The sequence below is a fragment of the Equus caballus genome, chromosome 7, assembly GCF_041296265.1.
Source record: "Equus caballus isolate H_3958 breed thoroughbred chromosome 7, TB-T2T, whole genome shotgun sequence".
Taxonomy (NCBI): Eukaryota; Metazoa; Chordata; class Mammalia; order Perissodactyla; family Equidae; genus Equus; species Equus caballus.
Genome location: NC_091690.1, coordinates 82262087 through 82284201, shown reverse-complemented (window position 1 = coordinate 82284201; position 22115 = coordinate 82262087). Strand labels below are relative to the sequence as shown.

At 45.2% G+C, this 22115-nt stretch overlaps 1 protein-coding gene across 1 annotated transcript in view; it reads right to left on the bottom strand.

Moving 5' to 3' along the window:
- CTR9 (CTR9 homolog, Paf1/RNA polymerase II complex component) overlaps positions 1–3747 on the bottom strand; it is a 28601-nt gene extending 24854 nt beyond the window's left edge. Inside the window, exons 1-2 of the mRNA XM_023646038.2 lie at positions 3206–3747; positions 1879–1977 (exon numbers count right to left, since the gene is read on the bottom strand). Of these exons, the coding sequence (XP_023501806.1) occupies positions 1879–1977; positions 3206–3250 (144 nt within the window). The 5' untranslated portion in view covers positions 3251–3747. The remainder of the gene's footprint in view (positions 1–1878; positions 1978–3205) is intronic.
- Positions 3748–22115: the final 18368 nt, after the last annotated feature.

Genomic DNA, 22115 nt, shown 5'->3' with positions numbered 1-22115 from the left:
GCGCGCTCTGCTGCAGGCGGCCCAGCGTTTCGTTGGTTCGAATCCTGGGTGCAGACATGGCACTGCTCATCAAACCACACTGAGGCAGCGTCCCACATGCCACAATTAGAAGGACCCACAATGAAGAAGATACAACTATGTACTGGGGGGCTTTGGGGAGAAAAAGGAAAAAAAAAAAAAAAACAGATCAGGGGTTGCCTGGGCTCTGTGGAGGGCCGGGAAGAGTTTGGAGGAAAGTTTTCGGGGTGATGGATATATTCTGTGGTGATGATTTCACAGGCAAATACATATGCTAAAACTTCTCAAATGCTACACATCAAATATGTACAGTTTATTATAGATAAGCTATATCTAATAAAGTTGTTAAAAAAATTATAATCACCACAAATGTTTCCAACTTACTTCTTACCTAGACAATAGCTGATTTCAAACTCAATCAGAGCCCAAGAGAGAGAAAGCAATAATGAGCGGTATAAAGAATTCTGAACAGAAAACTTGGGTTCTGGTTCTAGATCTATCAAAACTATCTATGACTTTGGGCCAATTGAATAACTTCCCTGGACATCAGTTTCAGATTATTTATTAATAATCGAAGAAACATCTATCATTTATTAACCATCTACTATGGGCCACATACTATGCCAGGAACTTCACATACATCATCTCTAATCTGTATAACCACTCTTAAAGTAAACACTAACACCCCTATATTTTAGACAAGAAAACAGGCCCAGAAGGTAGATCATTTGTGTAAGGTCACATAGCTACTGAGCACCCAAGTTGGAATTTGAACAAAGGTCTCTCTAATCCCAAAGTCTACACTCTTTCTTCTGTAACAACCTACAGGTCACACGTTTCACCAGTTTTACCATAGGGGCCATGCTAATCCTCCGATACTCCAGTTTTCATGTAAGGGCTATTAAAGGAGGCATTTGTACTTAAAAAAAACCCAAAACTAAGTACGCTTCTGGTTTGAAAAAATGTGTGACAAGCATTAATGGCTTGTTCTCCATAGAGTAGGAAAACTTATCGCTTCAAAAGTCAGGAAGGCATTGCTTGTCCCTAAAAACATTTCTCTGTAAATCCATATCTAAGAAACAGAGTTGGGCTTGAGCACTAGATACTAGCCCAATTCCAGACCTGCTTCTCTGATCCTTCAAGTCAGTATTAGGGGCCTCTTATCTATCGTTACATGAAAGTAACGACCTGTGGCACACTTGCTTAGAAATAATGATCACTGTATTTACTATATATTACTGCAACCACTTACTGCAATGCTCCCATAAAAAGGAAACATCATTACAGCTGCTCCTGGGGATGGTGGAGGGTATTAGTATTTTAGGCTCTCTGAAGTGATTTTCCTGAGAATCTCTAATAGTGTTTATGTTAATGAAAGGAGCCAAACAAGACAAAAAAACTTGAGCTCGAGATAAACTTCATCCAGAAGGGCTTCTGTGAGTTAGCCTGGAATCTAGTCACTTTCTAGAGTATTTTACCGGAACTGTTTTATTGTTATGGGAAACAATGTTAAGTAGCAATGTTTACATTGTGTCACCTTATTTTTCCTCAGCTTATCGATAAACCATAAGCCAGACCTCATGGGGTAATCACTAAATAATCAAATACTCAGAATAGAGTACTATTTAACTTAAATGAATTTTGCCTTTACCAACATATACTAATTTACTAATGGAGTAGCACATTCTTTAGGAAACTGACCTTTTTGTTCCATAAATGGTGATACAATTAACTTCCATACACATGGTAAAACTGATTTATCTATCATGCACCCAAGCTGGCTAGTACTGTATCTGAAAACAGAAACCACATAGTTTTTCCAGTCAACAAATAAAAAGTATTTGCTATATGAATACTGACCGCCAAAGCAATCCATATGTGCAGTTGTGTGTGCTCCTGTTTCAGAATACTGATAACTTCGTCTCCCTCCGGTAACTGATCAAAGTCAAGTTCAATGACCTAAAACATAAAATGTAGGTTTTAACTCATTTCTTTTTTAAATTCGCATTTCTTCTTTGACTGCTGCTTTTCTTGAATTTACATCAATACAGATATATGTAGGGTTTGTATTCACTTTCAATAGGGCTAAGCAAGTATATGTTAAGAAATGTTTAAGGAGCAAGTGACAAATAGGTTATATGGTATTATTAAAGTAAAAGCATAGAGAAGCACACAAATCCTGCCAGTTGTCCTCCAATCACTAGAATTATAAAAAGCTACGAAAGCTTTGCTTACTCAAAAATAACAAAACAAAACCCTGCTTAACATAACGATGCAGGTAAAGAGCAGACAAGCACCCCTGGGACTCTGGTGCTGGGTCTGACGACTTCAGAAGCACCATCCCAGCGGCAACGCAAAGTTGAACGCCACTGCACACATTCACCACGGAGGCAGCATCTGTGTGTCACAGACACTCCTGAACGTGGACACAAAAATAATAGTAGGAAAATATTCTGGAATTAGAGAGTGGTGATGGTTACACAACGTTGTGAATATTACTAGAAACCACTGGAACTTACGGCAAGTGAATTATATCTCAAATTGTATCTCAATCCAATAAGCAAACAAAAATAAGAGTATGAGAACACCCAGTAAGACAACGACAATGCCGAGCTTTACTCGGACAGGCCACCGGCCACCCTGAAGGCGCCGTCGGGGAAGAAGAGGGCGTTAGTGCCACCAGCCCACAGCGGCTGCCAGATGGTGGGGTCTCTACACTGCTGACGGAGCCTTGTGTGGAGGACACCGTGCATGACAGACTCGAGTCTCTAGCGGAGAAAGGGCGGCATCCTACACATTGCCAGGGAAAGAGACTTGTTCGAGCAGCAGAGAGACCACGGCGACATCAGCGCCCACCGCTGCGATCTGCCGGGAGCTTTACGGTTATCGAGCACTCACACCCCGCGCCCGTGAAACGGGAAAGAGCCGAGGACTGTCAAATGGAACAGGCCGGAGGAGAACTTTCAAGAAGTCCTTCTCGAGTGGCCCCGAGGCTGCGGGGACGCGGCGCCCCCAGCCCGGAGGGCGCAGGGGCTGGGGAACCGGGGGATCAGAGCTTCGGCCGGGGACTGCGACCCGGACTCCTCGGGAGAGGGTGCTCTCGCTTCGGAGACGAAGTCGGGGGAAAGCGGGAGGAGGCGACCGTCCAAGTTCACGGCCCCCGCCCTCCCCCATCCCCGACACTCACCTCGTCAGTGTCCCGGAGGGGAATCTCGATGGAGCCCCGCGACATGGTGAGATCGGAGGACGAGCGGGCGTCTCGCCCCGCCGCTCCGCAGCCGGTCCTCCTGGCTTCTGGCTCGTCCAGAGGCTGGCGGCCGTTCGGCTCTGGCGGTGACTGCCGCCCCGCGGCGCCACCGGAGCTCGGGCTTCTCCTTCCCGTCAGCCGCTTAAACAACGAGCAGCCGTCGGCGTCCGACCACTTCCGGCAGCCCCGCCCCCTGCCCCGGAAGCACTCCCCGCCAGCGGACCCGCGAGCCCCGCCGCGACCGTAGTGTGTCCCTGACTTTGGAAGGACGGCTCTGAGGCTTTCGTCGGCGCGTCTTCCCCTCAGTGGGTCTGCCGCTTCTGAACCTGAGCCCCGCGGCGGCGCGGGCTTGAGCAAACGCGCCGGAGGCGGAGCCGCCCCGCCCCGGGCTGGACCCGGCGGCGAATGGGGCGCGGGCTCGGGGCTGGCCACGGATGACGCGGGACCGCTGGCCAATGCCGGCCGCCCTGGGCTCCGACTCCGCCCCCGAGCCCCGACTGGTCGCTCTTCTTATCAAGATTGTCCCGATAATCTAGTCTTTCGTTCTTCAACCCCGTCCGTCAATGGTTCCTCGTTTAGCAGCTGTTATGTCCGGGTCCTACCTGTGCTACCTTTTTGATCAGTTAAATATAAATGTTACCATGAATTCTGTAATCATTGTGAGAGTTCGTGTATTTTGTGTTTTTTTTTCTTTGAAGCATATGAGAATCTGCTAGATTTGTGATTTTAATAAAATTGTTGAAGAATCTGATTAAGCCTGTAATCAATGTTTTGATTAAGTTATAGAATTTGATTAAATACGTTTTAATTACTGTTTTCGTTAAATTATAGAATATGATTAAATTAGTCTGTAATCAATGTTTTGATTAAATCAGAGAAGGATCTGATTAAATAAATTTGTAAACAGTGCCAGTTTTACCTCTAAGTGTCTCTCAGGTGTATCCCTTCCTTTCATCTCCATCACCTCCATTCCAGCCCAAACCAATTATCATCCTTTCCTGCCTGGGTGACTGCAGTAGCCTCCTAATCCAGCCTCAGCATTGTTACATACTTATCTTTAAAAGATATTTGTATAAGTATTTGATGTTGCCTTTCCTCCTACCTTCCTCAAAACTCTTAAGTGGAAACTTTGTTAAAGTTATGTTTTGATTAGTGGCCTAGCTGTTTCAATGTTTGGAGCTGTTCTGTTCAATACAAACATAATGCTAGCCACATAGGTAAATTAAAATTTTGCAGTAGCCATATTAAAAAAGTAAAAAGAAGTAGATGAAATTAATTTTAGTAATATATTTTATTTTGTCAAATATATCCAAAATATTTCAACATGTAACCATATTTTTCATGCTAAGTCTTGGAAATCCAGTATGTTCTTTACACTTACATACTTAACTCAGTTGCTTAATTTTAAGTGGAAATACTAGATCTGTATTTAGATTCATAAAATTTACAGTTGAAAAAGATCCATGTACTTGAGTTTTTCCAGACACACAGGAGTTTTCCAATAACTGAATTAATTATCAGTTTTACATTTTAAATTAATTAAAATAAAATTTAAAACTCAGTTCCTCACTTGGGGCCCGCCAGTGGTGCAGTGGTCAAGTTCACACCTTCTGCTTTAGTGGCCTGGGGTTTGCCGGTTCGTATCCTGGGTGGGGACATGGCACCACTTCTCAAGTCATGCTGTGGGAGGCATCCTACATATAAAGTAGAGGAAGATGGGCACAGATGTTAGCTCGGGGCCAGTCTTCCTCAGCAAAAAAGAGGAGGATTGGCAGCAGATGTTAGCTCAGGGCTAATCTTCCTCAAAAAAGAAGAAGAAGGAAAAAAATTCAATTCCTCACTTGCATTAGCCATATTTCAAGTGCTCAATAGTCACACGTCGTTAGTGGATACTGTATTGGACAGCCCAGCACAATATTTCTAGGAAATGCTGTTTGATATATTTAAGGTTTAGAGAGTGAGCATTAAACAAAAGTACACATAGTGGTGAGCGTTACTCTCCATGCCCAGAGCCTCCCTGGCCTTAAAGACCCGAGCAGTACTTGTGAATTAGTCTTTCCGTTACTGGCGGCGAAAGGCATCCTAACTGATAATGCAGAACACTGTGATTAAATAATAGGAGAACTCAGTTTAGACTGGGATTTGGAGGAAGTGACATTTAAGTTGCAACTTGGAAGATGAGTAAAATTTGGCTAGGTAAAGGCTATAGCAGAGTGTGTACTAGACAGAGGGGACAGCATGCTGGGGAAGAGCTTTGTGAACCTGAAAGAAGGCCGTGTGGCTGGAATATAAAAAAGGAGGGGGAGAGTAGCACAAGTTGAGGCTGAAGACACAAGGAGTAGCCAGAACCTGCCCAGAGTTATCCGGGTAAAGCAGAACCGGCACCTTGCCCTGCTTCCAATGTGAGTAAGTGTACACATTCTACATTCAGGAAAAACAAAACACTTTGCACTCTGAGTTAAACTGAAAAAGGACGGTGTCGCACTATCTGTAGTCTCCAAAGTGAATGAAACCTTCAGCATTTTCCACGTTACTGACTCCATAGCAAAAACAATTTAATCGCTGACGTTTTTAAGTCTGAAAATAAGCAGTAATTTGGGGGAATATGGCAATTACAGGAGAAAATTGCTCTTTTCCCATCATGAACCAACTAACTATAAACCTTATAACCTTGGGGGAGGGGATGTTTGATGAAACAGTCTTCTAACGTCTGAACTCACTTGTAAACTTTTGCAAGTGTTTTTCTAAGGAAACTGTTTTTCTAAATGCTTTTGTCTCTGAGACTTCTTTTGACAGAAGACAGTTTCTGAGCCGGAGAAATAAGGCTGACAGCCACTGGCATATAGGTGAAATTAAACACAAGTAGTTACAGGCAGCGTTTTGTTGTTCCCTAACTGTAGCAGATACTCATTAAATTAGATGTTTTTAAACTGTAGATCCAGTTTTGGAGTGAGTACAAAGATTTTATTTCAGATGGCATGATTGTGCAATGTCTGTGTGTTTTTGTGTCCTAATTTCCCCTTCTTATGAGGATACCAGTCATATTGGGTTAAGACGCACCCTAATGACCTCATTTTAACTTAATCACCTCTCTTAAGATCCTATCTCAGAATACAGACACGTTCTGAGGTACTAGGGGTTAGGAGTACAACATATGAATTTTGGGAGGACACAATTCAGCCCTTAACAGAGACAATCAATAGGATAAGTCTTTGCAGGTGAATTTTAAAATTGTACTTTCCCTGTCGTTTATTAAAGTAAGGCTTGTTTCTGAAATATTAGGATACATGTCATTAGTAAAACATTTTAGGGTTATAATTTGTCATCACATTTGTCTGGGCACTTGTTTTATAATCCGTGCCATAGTTCCCTATAAGTCTTCAATAAACATTTATCTCTAAAACATGAGCTTATTTTCAGGAATTTTAAACTACATAAAATGCTCCCTTAGATAAGAACTGGGATTGTAAAGGTTAACAAACCTAAATGGATTGTCAGTAAAAGTCCATGATGTTAGTTCTGGCAAATTAGAATAACCAGGAAATCCTCCTAGATATGCTGGATTAAAAAACAAGAACAACATAGTAAATGTCCTTGTAAACACGTAGCTGAGAGCTCTAATAATCTGAATAACAGGAATTTAAGCCTATGCTAGACTCCCCAGCTAGAGGAGGGTACACAGGATGTTGTTTCCCATTACTTCAGGGACTTGAGTTGTAATGTTCGTGCAAAAACAGAGTTAGAAGATTGGGGCTCATGCAGCAACCCTTAAAAGACCACACTCTAAGTAACAGGGGGACTAAAGAAAAAAACCCCTCAATGCAATGACAGTCTGGCCTCTGGATATAGAAGGTGTATATGGTCGTGGTAGTGGTGATGGAGTCGGGCTAGGAGAGGAGTGGCAGAGTCTCCCTGGAGAACTGGCAACCACGGGTCTATATCTCAGGTAGGTTTTGTGTTTGACATTACCCACTTGGTCTGGGAATTCCCAAGGCCAGAAATTAGCTTAGGAATTACCCTTAAGAGTGTGATATCCCCGGGCTGTGTGGCCAACTTACTTAATCTGTTTGATTGATCCTTACTTATTAAGTAACTGACAAGTATTAAATGTTTACTTGTGTCAGTAATGGTGAAACTAATTTAATCTTCAGAATAGCTCTATGACACGGGTACAGTAATCCATCAATGGTGCAGGACAATGGGGGTGGTCCTATCTGTCTCCCAGGACCGGCGTGGAAGTAAGATGAGGTGTAATGTGATAGATCAATGCTCATGTGACTCTGCTTTGGAAACTGACTATATGCTCTATCCCTTGAGGTTTTCTCACTTCAAGAAGGACGTAAACTCTCAAACTCTTCTCTCCCTCTCTTTCTTGTTTCCCCCAAAGATAAGAAGCACAAGATCTCTTCTTGTTTTAAGGATTTTATTATTAATCCTTGTTGAAGGAAGGAAGGAAAGAAGATGGAATTTGAGGTGGCCTTGAAAGATGGGTAGGATTTGAATAGGCAGAATGTGGGAAGAGTGTTTCAAGCAGAAAGGATACCATGAGGAAAATCTTTTATTTATTTATTTTATTATTATTTTCTTTCTTTTTTTCTTGTGGTAACATCGGTTTATAACATTATATAAATTTCAGGTGTACATTATTGTATTTGGATTTCTGTGTAGATTACATCATGTTCACCACCCAAAGACTAATACCATCCATCACCGTACATGCGCCTAATCACCCCTTTTGCCCTACTCCCTGCCCTCTTCCTCTCTGGTAACCACCAACCCAATCTCTATGTGCTTGTTTGTTGTTGTGTTTATCTTGTTTATCTTGTTTACCTTGAATGTGGTCTTTTCTCCCCTCTGACTCTCATCTTTCTGAATACTCGCCTCTCCAGGTGAAAGGAACCTAGAAGATGCTCAATGCATAAATAGATTTTGAATTCCTTTATAAAAACCACAGTTGGAATCACAGCAAAAGATATTGCTTCCGGAAGCAAACAAACACATGGAATTTGCATGCTACTGCTTTGTGCAGCTGAAGCTTTCTGCTTAAGTGTTCAGATAAATATTTTGAAGATATTTTCAGAACCTCGAAAAGTGAAGATTGTTCTTCACAGTCATTCCTAAAAATTGTGAAGAGCACTTCAAATTCCAGAAAAGATGGATTATTTTGACTGAATTATTTTAGGTTTTGTGTATTAAAAGATTTCTGTTTATAAAATGAGTTTAGAGCTGTTTGAAAATACTTTTACCTGATTCTTTGTCTATTTTTATGTATGTTATAAACACAACACTGTATTCTGGGACTTGTTAGGGCAGAGAAAAAATTAATGTGCACTCCCATGAGAATTCTTTATACTAACCCCTGGGGTGACTTTATGCTTAAAGAAATACGTTGTACCAATTTAAGAATTTCTTTCCCAACTATCCTACCTATTATCCCCCTTTTGAGTGTGGAAAATAAATTTGACTGTGAAGTTTATGATTGCTCAAGTGGGCAGCTTACACAGTGTAACCAAACTAAGCCACTTTATCAGTGCTTTTTCCCTGAGGACATGTCAACGCCAGAGTGCAGATGGCTCCTGCCAGTGAGACCTATTTATAAAAGCAATTGTAAAAGAAAAAAGGCATCAGAATCAACATTTCAGTGCTATTTCCATTTTAAGATAATTTTATTTTACAGTGGAATAAAGGGAGAGCTGTTCAAGTTTTGGAGAGATTTTCCATTTTTGTGTTTCAGAGACAGGATTGTCCCCTAGAGCGTGCTTCTCAAACTTTTTAATGTAACAAGCATAACCTGGAGAGCTAGTTAAAACTTAGATTTCTGGGCCCCTTCGCCAGTTTTTGATTCAGTAGGTGTGGGGTGGGGTGGAGAATTTGCATTTCTCATGAGTTTTCAGTGATGCGGAAGCTCCTGGTCCAGGGACCGCACTTTGAGAAGCACTGATTGCAGAACCCTAGAGTGCGAGATCCGAAAGAAAAGTTCTCATTTCTTGAATTGCACATTGTGCCAGGTGCTGTGCAAGTCATGTTATGTACGTTACATCTAATCCAAACAACAACCTTCCATGCTGGGAAAGATTATTCCTATTTTATAGATCAAGGAACTGAGGCTCAGGTAGTTAATTAAGTGATCCAAGATCACACAGCTAGTAAGCGGCAGAGCCAGAATTTGAACCTGGGCTTTTTTTTGTCTCCAGATGCATGCTGTTTCTTTTAAAATACGCTTTTTTATTTGGGTTAAATTTCTTCTAGTCCCAGTTCCTTCCTCATGCAGGAAGAATTTCTCTAACATCCCTGAGCCATGGTTCTTCAGCTTCTGCTCACACCTGTCAGAGACGGGCACTCACTGCTTCCTGAAGGAGGTCTTGCTGGGGGACAGCTAGAGACCAGCCACCTGGTTTGCCTGGGAGCTAGCAGTTTCCCAGGGTGGGGCTTTCGGTTTTAAAACCTGGACAGTGCCGGGCAGACTCAGAGCGATTGGTCACTCCAGGATGGCTCAAACCATTTCAAACGCTTTATAATGAGCCCAACATCTTTCCTATAATTTCCTGTTTCTGTTGTAGTTTGGCCTAATGGGTCCTGTACATGGGCAGTCCTTCAGTCCTTGACGACAATGATCATTCCAGCAGTCTGCATTCCCCTTGACCCTTCTTCACATAAGATAGTTTACAGCACTTACTATGTGTCGGGAACTCTTCTAAATGCTTTCCGTGTCTGAGTTAATTTAATCCTCACAAGAGTCCCATGAGGTAGGTAACATTATTATCCCCATTTTACAGATGGGGAAACTGAGGCACAGTTAAGAACCCTGCCCGAGGTCACACAGTTATTAAGAAGCTGAGCCAGGATTTTAACCCTCGGAGCATGGCTCCAGAATCCACATTCTTAATCGCTACACTTTACTGCTTGCCACTCAGTCAATAAGGCTTTACTGAACTCCTGCCATGCACTGAGTGGGAAGATATAGAAGAGAGACGCGGTCTTTGTCATCATGGAATGTACAGACTAGGGGGAGACACACAAGCAATAAGTAAATAAATAAAAGAAATAAAAAGAATTACAAATTAGTGCTATGAAAGAAAAAGGCGCTGAGACAGAAAATATTGGTGAAGAAGTTTGAGTCCAATTAGGACATAGAAACCAAACAGGAGGTTACACAGGGGAAGTTTAATATAAAGAATTATTAGCTGTGATAAACGAGTAACTAAGATGTAAGGACACTCTGTCTGGTGCCCTAGGGCCAAGGGAGTGCCCCCAAAAGAAGAACAGACTTGGCAGGGGTCCAGCTTTCAGGGGCGAAGGTGCGTGTATTAGGCCGGGCTGCCTTAACAAAAGACCACACATTGGGTGGCTTAAGCAACGGGAATTTATTTCTCCCAGTTTTGGAATCTGAGAAGTCCAAGATCAAGGTGCCAGCAGATTAGGTCCCCTGGTGAGGGCTTTCTTCCCTGCTTGCACACTGCTGGCTTCTGGCCCTGTCCTCATATGGTGGAGTGGAAGAGAGAGAGGAGAGGAAGCTTTCTGGCATCTTTTCTTATAAAGACACTAATCCTATCATGAGGGCCCCGCCCTCATGGCCTCATCTAAACCTAATTACCTCCCAAAGGCCCATCTCCAAATACCATCCCACTGAGGGTTAGGGCTTAATATATGAATTGGGGGGGCGGGGGGCACTATTCAGTCCACAGCAGTGTGATTCAGCCACTAGGTAGCAGAGAAGTTGGCTGATTTGGGAAGGCTGGAGTCACTGGACAAGCAGGAGGCTACCCTCCAGATGCAGGAAGGGTTGTAGGCCATCAGCACCTGGTGGCATGGGTGGTCGGGGCCCTGGCTGGACAGGAGGCCTTTAGAGCTCGTGGAGTGCACGGAGGCTGGAGTTTTTGTAGAGAGGGCTGTGGAAAGGTTATCAGGAGCCTGAGGCTGCAGGGTTACAGAGGGACAGTTCTCTGGGCCCGTGGCTGGGACAGGCTCCAGCAGGTGCCCTCATGCCCATTCCCCAATCCCTGGAAGATGGAGGGAAAGCCTCTTCCTCCTGCTATGTCCTTCCAGTGCCTTCGACTGAGGAAGCTTCATGTCTCGCTCACTTTGAAGGGGATGTGCTTCAAGGAATTCTGTCATTTGGCACAGAGCATTTATTGAAAGGGGCATTCAGAGCTGAAAGGCCACAGTTTGATGACAACAATTGAGTGCCAAGTTTTTTAAAAAAGTTAAAAAATAATATAAATCCAACATAAACATTTTCAAGGCCTTCAACTTTACTCTAGGAAAATATAAAATGAAAAGGGAGGATCTTGCTCCTTCCCTTCCCATCCCACTTTCTCTCCCCAAAGATAGCAAGCAGAGTTTCCCGTCATTCCTTCTAGGGAAAAAAATGCATTGACCCACAGATGTGTTAATGTTGTAATTTATACAAGAGGGATCATTTTCCTCTACACCATTCTTTTGAGAAAAAAAAAAGAATTAAGAATCAATTAAGACAATTCTCTTAATTATTATATTATAATTAATTATTATTAAAAGAATTAATTTGTCTTAAAAGTCTTTTCCCATCAGCACATCCAGACATCCTTTACTCTCTTTAGTTCCTGCACAGTATTGTGTCAGATGGGTGATGGATAATTTGCTTACTTTTAATGGACAATTTGAGTTTTGCTTTTATAAAAATTCTAACTAGGAAGATTTCTGTACATATATAAGGCGATGTTTTTGTAGGTAAAACCATGTCTAATTATTGGTATGTGAAAGGATAAGTGCCTTTTAAATTTTGATAAGATTTCACCAAATTAACCTGCAGTAAGACTGCATCAATTTGTACTCCCCATCAAAAGAGGATGAGAGAATTAATTCCCTCACATCCCCACCAGCATCAGAGAAGGTTTTCGCTAGTTTGATAAGTGAAAAAAAGTCTTCTTACTATTTTGATTTGCATTTCTTTAGTTTTACATGAAGTAGGGCATCTTTCCACATTTATCGTCTTTTGACTTTGTTTTTCTATAAGCTATTTCTATCCTTTGCACAATTTTCCATTGGGTTGTTCAGTTTTTTTCATGTTTATTTATATCAGGTCTATTTAAGTTAAGGAAAAGAGCTCTTCTACAAATATGTTTTAAATACTGTGTGTTTTCCTGTTTTGGAACTTGGTCTTTTGACTTCATTTTAGTTTTTTTTTCCTTTCTTTTTTCATGCTAAAGTTACATTGCTACTTGGACAAATTTATTAACTTTTCCCTTTATGGATTCTGGGTTTTATAGCCTTCTCAGAAAAACCTCTTTCTTAGGTTAGTAAAAATTAACTCACATTTTTAGATAATTTATAATTTATTTTTCACATTGAATATTGGATCCATCTGGAATTGATTTGGGTGTAAGGAAAGAGGGGTACTGACTAGTCGTGATGTCACCGTTTATTTCCTAATCTCTCTTTGCCGGGTGATTTGAAACCTCACCTTTACAGTGTACGAAATTCACTTGTGCATTAGAGTCGACTGCTGAGTTTTCTTTTGTTCCATTAATTTCTTCTCTTATAACAAACTGCTTTGTTGATCGAAGGTTCAAAGTATGTTTTGATATCAGGTGGATCCAGAAGTGGACACGCTTCGGATGGGGTGGACAGAGATCTGGCTGACAGGGTGACAGTTAGGCTGACATCTGAAGAACAAGAAGTAACCAGCTTCATGGAGATGGAGGCTGGAGCATTTCAGCTGGAGGAAGCTGCATATGCCAAGGCTGGGAGGCAGAAAACAGCTTGGCATGTTTGAAGGAATGAAAAGAGGCCAGCATGGTGAGCGCAATAAACACAGGAGAGAAGGACGTGACATGGGGTTGGAAAGATAGGCCTGATTTGTCAGGAGAGCTTGGTTTTGTCCTAAGCACAAAGGGACGCAGTTAATAGGGAAATGATAGGCTCCGATTTCCCACAATGCAAGATCATCACTAGTTATGTGGAGACGGGTGAAAGGAGAGCAAGTTACAGTGAGGAAGCGAGTTAGGAGGTTGTTGCAGTGTTCCAGGCCAGAGATGGTGGTGGTCAGGCCACAGTGTGGACAGTGCACAACTCTGAGGCACCTTTTGGAAGCAGAATCAACAAGATTTGTTGATAGCCTGGGTGTAGAGTGAGTAATAGGAAGGACTCATGGGTGATTCCCAGGCACCTGCTTTTCACTTTGTACCTTTGTGGACCATTTAAGTTTACCCACCTTACGTACGCAGACATTTTCACATGCAGAAATGGCAGTGATTGCAGGGAGGGTTGAGGGACTTTGAAAAATATCATTTGGGGCATATTTACATTATAGAGTCTTAGCAAGTCTTTGCTGAGATGGGGAAGATTTAGAGGAGAAATAGTTTGGGGAGTGAAGGAGAGTGGGTTGGGGTTATATCAAGAGTCTAGGGCTGAGACGTAAAATTTGAGACGTGGGAGAAATCCCAAAGCAGAGAGCAAGTAGGCAGTATACTAGTGGATCTGGAGCCAGAAGGAGAGATCCAGGGTGGAGGTACCAACCCACATACGACTGTCGTTTAGAATCCTAGGAATAGATGAGATGATGGAGGGAGAAGAGAGTGTAGAAGGAGAAGAAAAGAGAGTCAGGACTGAGCTGTGGGCAACACCAGCATTTAGTGATGGAGAAGGAGCCAGCAAGAGACTGCCGAGCAGACACAGGAATGGCAGGGAGAGTGGGAGGGCGCCATCTCAGAAACCCACTTTCCAACCCTTCGATGGCTGCCACTGCACTGAGAATAAAGTCCAGACTGCCTTCCACCCTCCGGAGGCTCCGCCCACTCTGGCCTGTGTCTGCTCACTCTCCCCACTTCAGCTCTAGCTGCTCCCAACCCCACTCACCTTTCTTCGGGCCTTCGCAGTGGTCTCCTTCTCTCTCTTTTTGGAAGACTCAGTCCCAGACCCCTACACCATTCTGGGTGGATCCTGAGCTTTCCACTCAAGCGTGGCTTCCTCCTCATCAAGCAGCTTCCTCTTGTTATGTTCCACCCCAGCATCTTGTTTATTCCTTTTTGAGAGAGTTTCTTTCTTGTTCCTTTGTATCCTTAGTGCCAACATGGTGTCTAGTAAACAGTTGGCAGGCAATAAACATTTGACTCATGAATGAATCAATGGGTGAACCCTTTTAATCTCCACCACAGCCCTGTGAGCTGAGAGTTTTAAATAACCTCCACCTTTTAAAAAGATAATTGAGCACCTGAGTAGTGATGGGTGGGTTAAAACATTGGTGAGCTGTGTTCCAGCGGCCAGACCAAAGGAGCGGTGGGAAATAGCTGGGGAGGAGCCCCAGGCCCTGGTTCCCGTGGTTGGTGAGCTCGAGGGCCGTGCAGGCGAGGCCCGGCAGACGGCAGCAGAGCGCCGCACAGGGCTGGGCTCGCCCGGCCGGGGGCGGGGCTGGGCAGCAGGCCGGGCTGCTGGAAGGCACGCAGGGGACTAGCGCTTAGGGAGAAGGGGACCTCCTAGTCCTTTGTGGGAGGCTAAAGGGCGCCGATGGCAAGCGTGAGGCCCCCTTCTGTCTGCGTTTAGATTGTGCCGATTCTTGCCGCCCAGAGGACAATGAAGCTGTTTGGCTGTGCAGAGTCTCCCCGCCTCGTGAGGGAGCATCGGGGAGGGGACAGGGAGGCAGGGCCCTGGGGGAACGGGGAGTGCAGATGGGGTTTGTGGCCTAGGCTGCAAGGGGACAAGCCTCCCGGAGGCTGTTCTGCAAAGCAGGGACTCAGGTGGTGTCTCAGTCAGAGCCAGGCAGGAGCCGGGAAGGCTCAAAGGCAGACGGCGCTTTGGGAAAATGGGAGGTAATTGCTGACTCCGCGACGTTCACGTCAGAAATAACTTTGAATGTTTCTGATGCTCTCTGAACTGACTTCCTTTCTGTTAGTAAAATTGTTTTTAAAATTTCCCACCTGTCGCCTGTGCTTAGGAAGAGGGATTTTGCGCACACGGCCAGCGGGTCAAAGGGGCGGCACAGTGCCCCCTAGGGGCCAGCAAGGTGGTCGCAGCAGAGGTCAGAGGGAAAGACCACAGAAGGGCAGCGACGCTTAATCTGGGCACATGGTCTTCTCAAGTAACGCACACACACACGTTTCACATACACACACGGGTACACACAATCACACACAGCATAATACACTTTTTAAATTTTTCCAGTTTTATTGAGATATAATTGACATACAGCACTGTCTAAGCTTAAAGTGTACAGCATAATGATTTGACTTACACATCTTGGGAAATGATTACCAAGCTTACAAACACTTATATACACACATGCTCACACAGACATATCACATACACATAACACTCATACACATAAACACACGCGTCACACACAGTGACATGTCACACACACACATGGACACACACAACACAACACACTGCACCCACAGTGATAAAGGGTTTGTAGTATATAACATGGTTGCCGCTCTAGGAGCATCCCATCGTGTAGAGCACCAATGTGGTGTAAGTCTAGGATCAAATCGACTCTTGGTTTCGGGGGTAGGTTCCAAATGGCCTAAGTCATCAACATAATCCCACCCCCTTGGCCACTGTGAGTGTTTGAGGAGTGGACATACAACCACATCGATCCATTAGATGTGAATGAGGACACAGGTAGCCCTGGAAGCTGCCAGCAAACATTCTGTTACCCCAAGAAAAGGCTGGTTTAGAAAAAAATGACAGGGGATGTGGAGGTGAGAGACCCACAGGCAAATAGAGCTGTAGCCCCCCAAACACTGGGAGCCTCTGGACAACCTGTGCCAGCAGTCCACACCTACCTCTGAACTTGAGAGTTTGGGAATCAATAAGTTATCTTGGGTTTCCTACATCAGAAAACCTCCGAATAGATCAGCTCTTCGCAGATCTCTTCCATGGGGGTCCTGGGAGGGGTCCAGCCTCTGCTTTAATATGCAGGACTGTTCCTTCTGACCCCTTCTTGGCCTTTTGGTCCTCAAAGTGACCAAAATGGACCTGGCACAGTTCTTGGAGCTTTATACATATAACAGAGAAGAAGAAAATGATATTCAAAGCCGAGACCAATTGTAGCCTCTTTGCCTTCTGAGGAAAGTGACACAGTTTCAATCTGTAGAGAAATAATCCTCTAAATGGATCTTGTCCCTTGCAGAGGTTGAGATAAGATTCAAGCCAATGTTTCTGAATTTCGAAGAGCAAGCGACCTTGGCTGACATGAGAGATTTCGTGTGTGTGTATATACTATATATACATATATATACCCTCATTAATCCCTCTAATCACCGTGCGAGGTGAGCATTACTTACTCCATTTTACAGATGATGAATGAAGCTCAGAGAGGGTGTCACCTGCTCTGTGTCAAACAGCTGTGAAGGGGTGGAGCTGGGCTTCCAACCCAGGGGTCTTTGGCTGTAAAGCTCATGGTCTCCCTTCCAGGCTAGCCTGCCTTCTGCACGTCCATGGCTGCCTCCTGTATGTGATTCAGTCTGGGTGGCCCTCCTGGGGAGGAGGCGTGGGGAAGAGGTATGAAGGAAGTTGTCCTTCTGTGTTTATTTCACTTTTCGTGGGGGTGGGGGGAATGGGGAGAATAGAGAGCCTCTTACACCAGGGTTCTGATCACGGTAGGAAGGAGGAGAAAAGCGGACCTCGGAAAGTCAACCTCTGCAAGGGAGGCAGTGTGGCATAGCGGCTGGGCACAGCTTCAGAGCCCAAGCAGACCTGGGTTCAGCTCCCACGGCGTTGATGCATCAGCTCTGTAGTATCAGGCAAGTTACTCAACCTGTTAAAGCCTGACTTTCATCTCTAAGAACGAGACCTACCTCCTAGGGTCTTCTTGAGGATTAAATAAGAAACCACAAGTCAAGCGCTTAGCACAGTGGCCCCCCACCCCACCCTACATTGGCTGTGTCCTTTGATGCACAGAAGTTTTAAATTTTGATGTAGTCCAATTTATCTATCTTTACCACAATGCTTTTCTTTTTTCTCCCTTGGGAGCAAGATGGTGCAAAGCTGGGAGAGCTTAGTCATATCCCACCTCCGTCATTGCCTATTGGTGTGAAAAAAGAGGAGGAGCTCCTTACTACACAAGAGACCAGCGCTCCTCACGGAGACACCAGGACAGAGGGATTTAAGCGCATCTACCTCCTGAAGACTCCCGAGTTAAGGAAGTCTGGCATGGAAGGGCTGGCTCCCAGAGAGCCTGCTGCCCCCTCTGACATCGGGCCCTGGAATCAAGCAGGAGGTGGCAGGAAATCTGACTGCTGTGGCTGGCCAGGACCTGCTTCTGGGATTGTCAAGGCTGGGGTAGGAGTGCAGGTTGGCGTTCCCTGGGAGCTGGCTGGGACTAAGAAGAGGCAAGAGAGGCATCGAGGGTGCAGACTTTAAGGAGACAGTCCGGTGCTGACCCCGCACTTGCATGAGCCAGAGAGGGAGTGCCTCTGACAGTTTTGTGCCCTGGGCACGTCCCTTGCCTCATCCAAGTCTTGGCTCTGCCTGGGGTCCAGGGAAGGGGGGCCTGGCATCACTGCTTCTGCTTCAGAATGAGGGAGACAACTGTGGTGGCGAAAGGCACACAAGTGTGTGTGGCCCACATAACAAGGATCAGTGCTCAGGTCAGAGTCTGCACCTGATGGGCAGTCCTGGTGGTGCCTGACTGTGATGAGCTCCCAGCTGTCTGGCCTTGGGTGGACGATCAGACCTCAAGGTGCGATGCAAAAGAAAGCATGTTCCTTTCTCTTCTTCACTCACAAAGCGAGCTTTGACCCAGAGTGGGACCCATGAAAATGTGAAGGCAAGTGTATTAGTTATCTATTGCACCATAACAAATTATCCCGAAATTTAGTGGCTTAAAATAACAACATTTATTATGTCACAGTTTCTGTAGGCCAGGAATCCAGTACGGCTTTCCTGGGTCCTCTGTTTCAGGGCCTCTCACAGGCTGGAATCAGGTGCCACGTGGGGTATAGTCATCTCAGGTTTGACTGGAGAAAGAGCCGTCTCGAGCTTGCTCATGTGCCTGTTGGCAGGATTCAGTTCCTTCCTAGCTGTTGGCTGGAGGCCTCCCTCAGTTCCTGGCCATATGGGCCTCTCTAGCATGGCAGCTTGCTTCAGCATGGCTGGCAAGAGAGCGAACGAAAGCAAGTTGGAAATCAACGTCCTTTGTAATCTAATTTTGGAAGTGACATCCCATCACTTTTGCTGTACTCACTAGATCCAGTCTACACACACACTCACACACACACAAATGTTTGCAGAGGAGATTGCAGCAGGGTGTGAATACCCAGAGACCAGACCGTCAGGAACCATTTCAGAAGCGGCCTACCACAGGAAGGGAGTAGAGGTAAGCAGTGAGGATTTATTGAGGTCCAAACACATGTTGGGGAAGCTCATAATGATCCCACCAAGTCCCCACAATAGGCTTGTGAAGAGACTGGCCTGTTATTCTCTGCATGGGAGCAAGGAAGGTCTTTGGGGAGTGAGAGGCCAGCTGGGAGACCCACATATGTGTCACTCTGAGGAAGACAAGTCTGAGTGTTGGAAGACACTGCCAGGGGGGCTCCTGAGGCTGGAACTCAGAGATTAGTCAAGTTTGTGGCATGGCTGGGAACTGACATAGAAGCAGACTGCAGAACACAGAGACATCATTTGAACGGGGAAGGTGGAGAATATTCTCACGAGAAATGAATGGGACACAATGATGAGGCCACCAGGACAACTCCCCAGAGTCTGAGGCTGGGATTGGATTTCTGAAGCAGTTGCGCAATGGCTGTTTCAAAATTGTGGATGACGTTGGAACAAATAATGAAAGACTCCTACGAGAGGAAGTCATCTGAGAAGCATCTCGTGTGCTTCCAGAAAAGCGGCAGGGGGTGCGCCAGCCCAGCAGAACATCACCCTGGATGACAGCCTCAGGCAGAAGCTGGCAGATGAGGTGGTTCCTGGGGCGATCAGTAGAAGTGGATGTTGGTCAACATAGGAGGAGCTTGTGCACAGAGGATGTCAAAGTGGAGACCATGCAGAATGTTTGGAATTTCTAATGGATGAACCTGTCCACTGACCTTTCCTTAGCTTGTATGAGCTCTGGGATTGGGGATGGAGGTTTCTCCTACTGTCCTAGGAGACATCTGTCCTGATGTGAACTGGGCAAATAACTTACCCACTGTAAGCCTTAGTTCCCATACCTTTGATATGCTGATGATACCTACTCATTAATTCCTACAGTGTTGTAGGAATTAGATAAGTAATAGATATAAATTAGCTGGTATATAACAGGTGCCTAATAAATGTTAGCTCTTTTCTCCCCTCAATCGCCTTCTCTCTCCCTCCATTCAAAATAATATGGTGTGGTACATATACAGTAGATTGGCACTCAACCTTCACTCCATCTGCCTCCTAGTGGACTGTCCAGATCTGCAAAGCCTGGAAAGCTAAAAACTACATTTCCCAGACTGCCATGCAAGCAGGGACCCAGCATTAACTAAGGCTCAGCCATGAGCTGCACTTGTGCAGATCTGGGTGGAAGCCAGGCAGAGACTGTACTTCTGCTGCTCCTGCTATTCTGCTGGCGTTGCAGTTGAGGGACTGATTCAGCTTCCTCTGGTGGCATGAGCAGACATCTTGGTGTCTGTCACTAGCCTCATCCGTGTCGGGAGGCCGGGGTCATCCATTTTGCTGGTGACCTGGTGGCAGGAGCAGTGCTGGTTCTGGAGCAAGCAGCTTCCTTGGTGGCCTAAACCTTCTTTGGGAAGCTTTTTGGAAAGCTCAACCTAAAATCTTTTCTAAATCCCTCCTAGTAGTTCTGTAAGACACTTAATACCCTGTCATAAATCCTTTCTTGCTTAATCCAGCCAGAGTGGATTTTGTTCTCTTCAACTAACCAATGCAAGTAAGATGGGGAGACTTTTATTGCCGAATTCCTCTTAGAGAAAGCACCATGTGTGTTTTGGAAGGATGCCTTGATAAGTGATTAGAGGGAGGGGAGGCCCCCTCCCTCACCAGCTCCTTCCCCCTGCTCACCCTTGGCCTAGGTATTAGCTGACACTAAGGCTCAGGAACTTTTTGAGGTGCTCCTGAAAAAGACGAGGAAAGAGACAAAAGTGTGGAGAGAAGACAAAAGGACTCCATGGACGGCAGAAGGCCAGGTGCTGTGTGACCTGACCCTTTTCCAGGACCCCTCCTCCCGTATTTTGTAAAACCTGTATAAATGTTTGGTGTGATCCAATTTTTTTTGGTGTGGAAACAAAGGAGACACCCCATTTCATATGGGGGAGGATGTGATATGGGGGCAGAAGTGTATGTGAGGAAGCTAGTATTTTGGTGGAGCCAAGGTGGAGGACCAGGAGACCAAGGTCCCCATGGGGAACCAGCAGAAATACTGGAGAGGGTGTTGAACTCTCTGGTCCATGGGATTCAGAAGTCCAAGGCCACCTCACTTGGACGTCAAGGAGCAGAGGCCCACAGCAGACGTCTGGAGGACACAGGAAGAGCACTGAGGACTGGTTTCTTCATCTTCTGCTTGACTCTTCATCTTACAACTTGATCTCTCTCTCTCATGAGCTGTCGAGATACTTAAGCATCACAATCCTTCAGAGTCCCATTCTCATCTACATTTACGTGCATTTTTGTTTGTTTGTTTACCTTCTCCATAAGACTGTTAGCTTCTAGAACACAGAGGCCTGGGTCCAAGTCATCTTTCAGTCTCTGAAGTTATTACGTGAACAGGGTTGTGTGTACGCATTTGTGTGCATTCTTCTGGGGAGAGTACTCAGAGCTTTAATCATATTCTGAAAAGGGTCCAGGACTTAGAAAGTGTTTAGAAGCTGCGAGAGGGTTTTCTGGGAGCGACATCTGGACACTATTTCTTTATCGCTGTTCCAAAAAGAGTTATCTTTCAAAAGTCAAATCCGTCTCATCCTCACACTTGTCTTCCATTGAAAATGTGCGCCCATGGAGAGCCAAGGCTCTCGGGCTGCTCAGGGAACCTAGGATCGGTTTCCCGTTTCAAGAGTCTGTCGATTAGGGTCTCAGCCAAGCAGTGCCAGTTCATAACCTCTTCCCCAGGGGGTCTTGCCCTGCTCCCAGAGAGGTTTGCAAGACAAGTGGACACCAGGCAAGTCCCACTGTGGGTGGGATCCATGGCTGTTGTGTGTTTTCCAGACTGTTGTCTCTTAAGTTATAAATATTTATCAAGTGAGACCAGGGATGTCAGTCTTGGAAGAGTGTCTGGGGTTGTTTTCTGTGGGTGGGTGGTGCTGGGAGAGCAAGGCGGGCATGTGACACTGATGCATTAGAGATTGAAGACAACAACCATAAAAACCCCATTAGAGTCATTGTGCCCGCACCTGGGGCTGGTGGGAGGTGAGCTCTGTCCTAACCTGCTCATCTCAGTCCAGAAACCATGGGCACACAGCAGTGAGGCAAAGCTGGGTTCCTGATGACTGCTGAGTTCATACAGTTTCTCAAGTTCCCATATTTATGTCTTAAATGAATCCAGTGACACCTCCATTTGGCTGAGAGCTTTGCCTGTGGGTGGGTGGATGGGTTCAAGGAGGGACACAATAAAAGACTGGAGAGGCCAGAGTGATTCTTTGTTGGCATTTTATGGTTTTTGACTTGAGTAATTGGTTGTTAAAATAAAACTGCTTCACTCTCAGTTGCAGCTAAGGCTCCAAGATCCTGGCATTTTCCAAAGTAAGATCACCGCTGAGTGCTTGCAAAGGGGTGGGCCCTCACTCTCTTGAAGGTGTGGAAAAGCTAGTCGGGGCAGTTCAGAGGAGTAGACATTGGAGGGAGAGTTTGAGGAAAGCTGCCCCTGTGCTCTGAGTCCTCCCACTCCGACTCTAGAGGAGGTTCTGGAAGGCCTGAGCATTTTCGACTCTCTAGAAGCCACCTACCA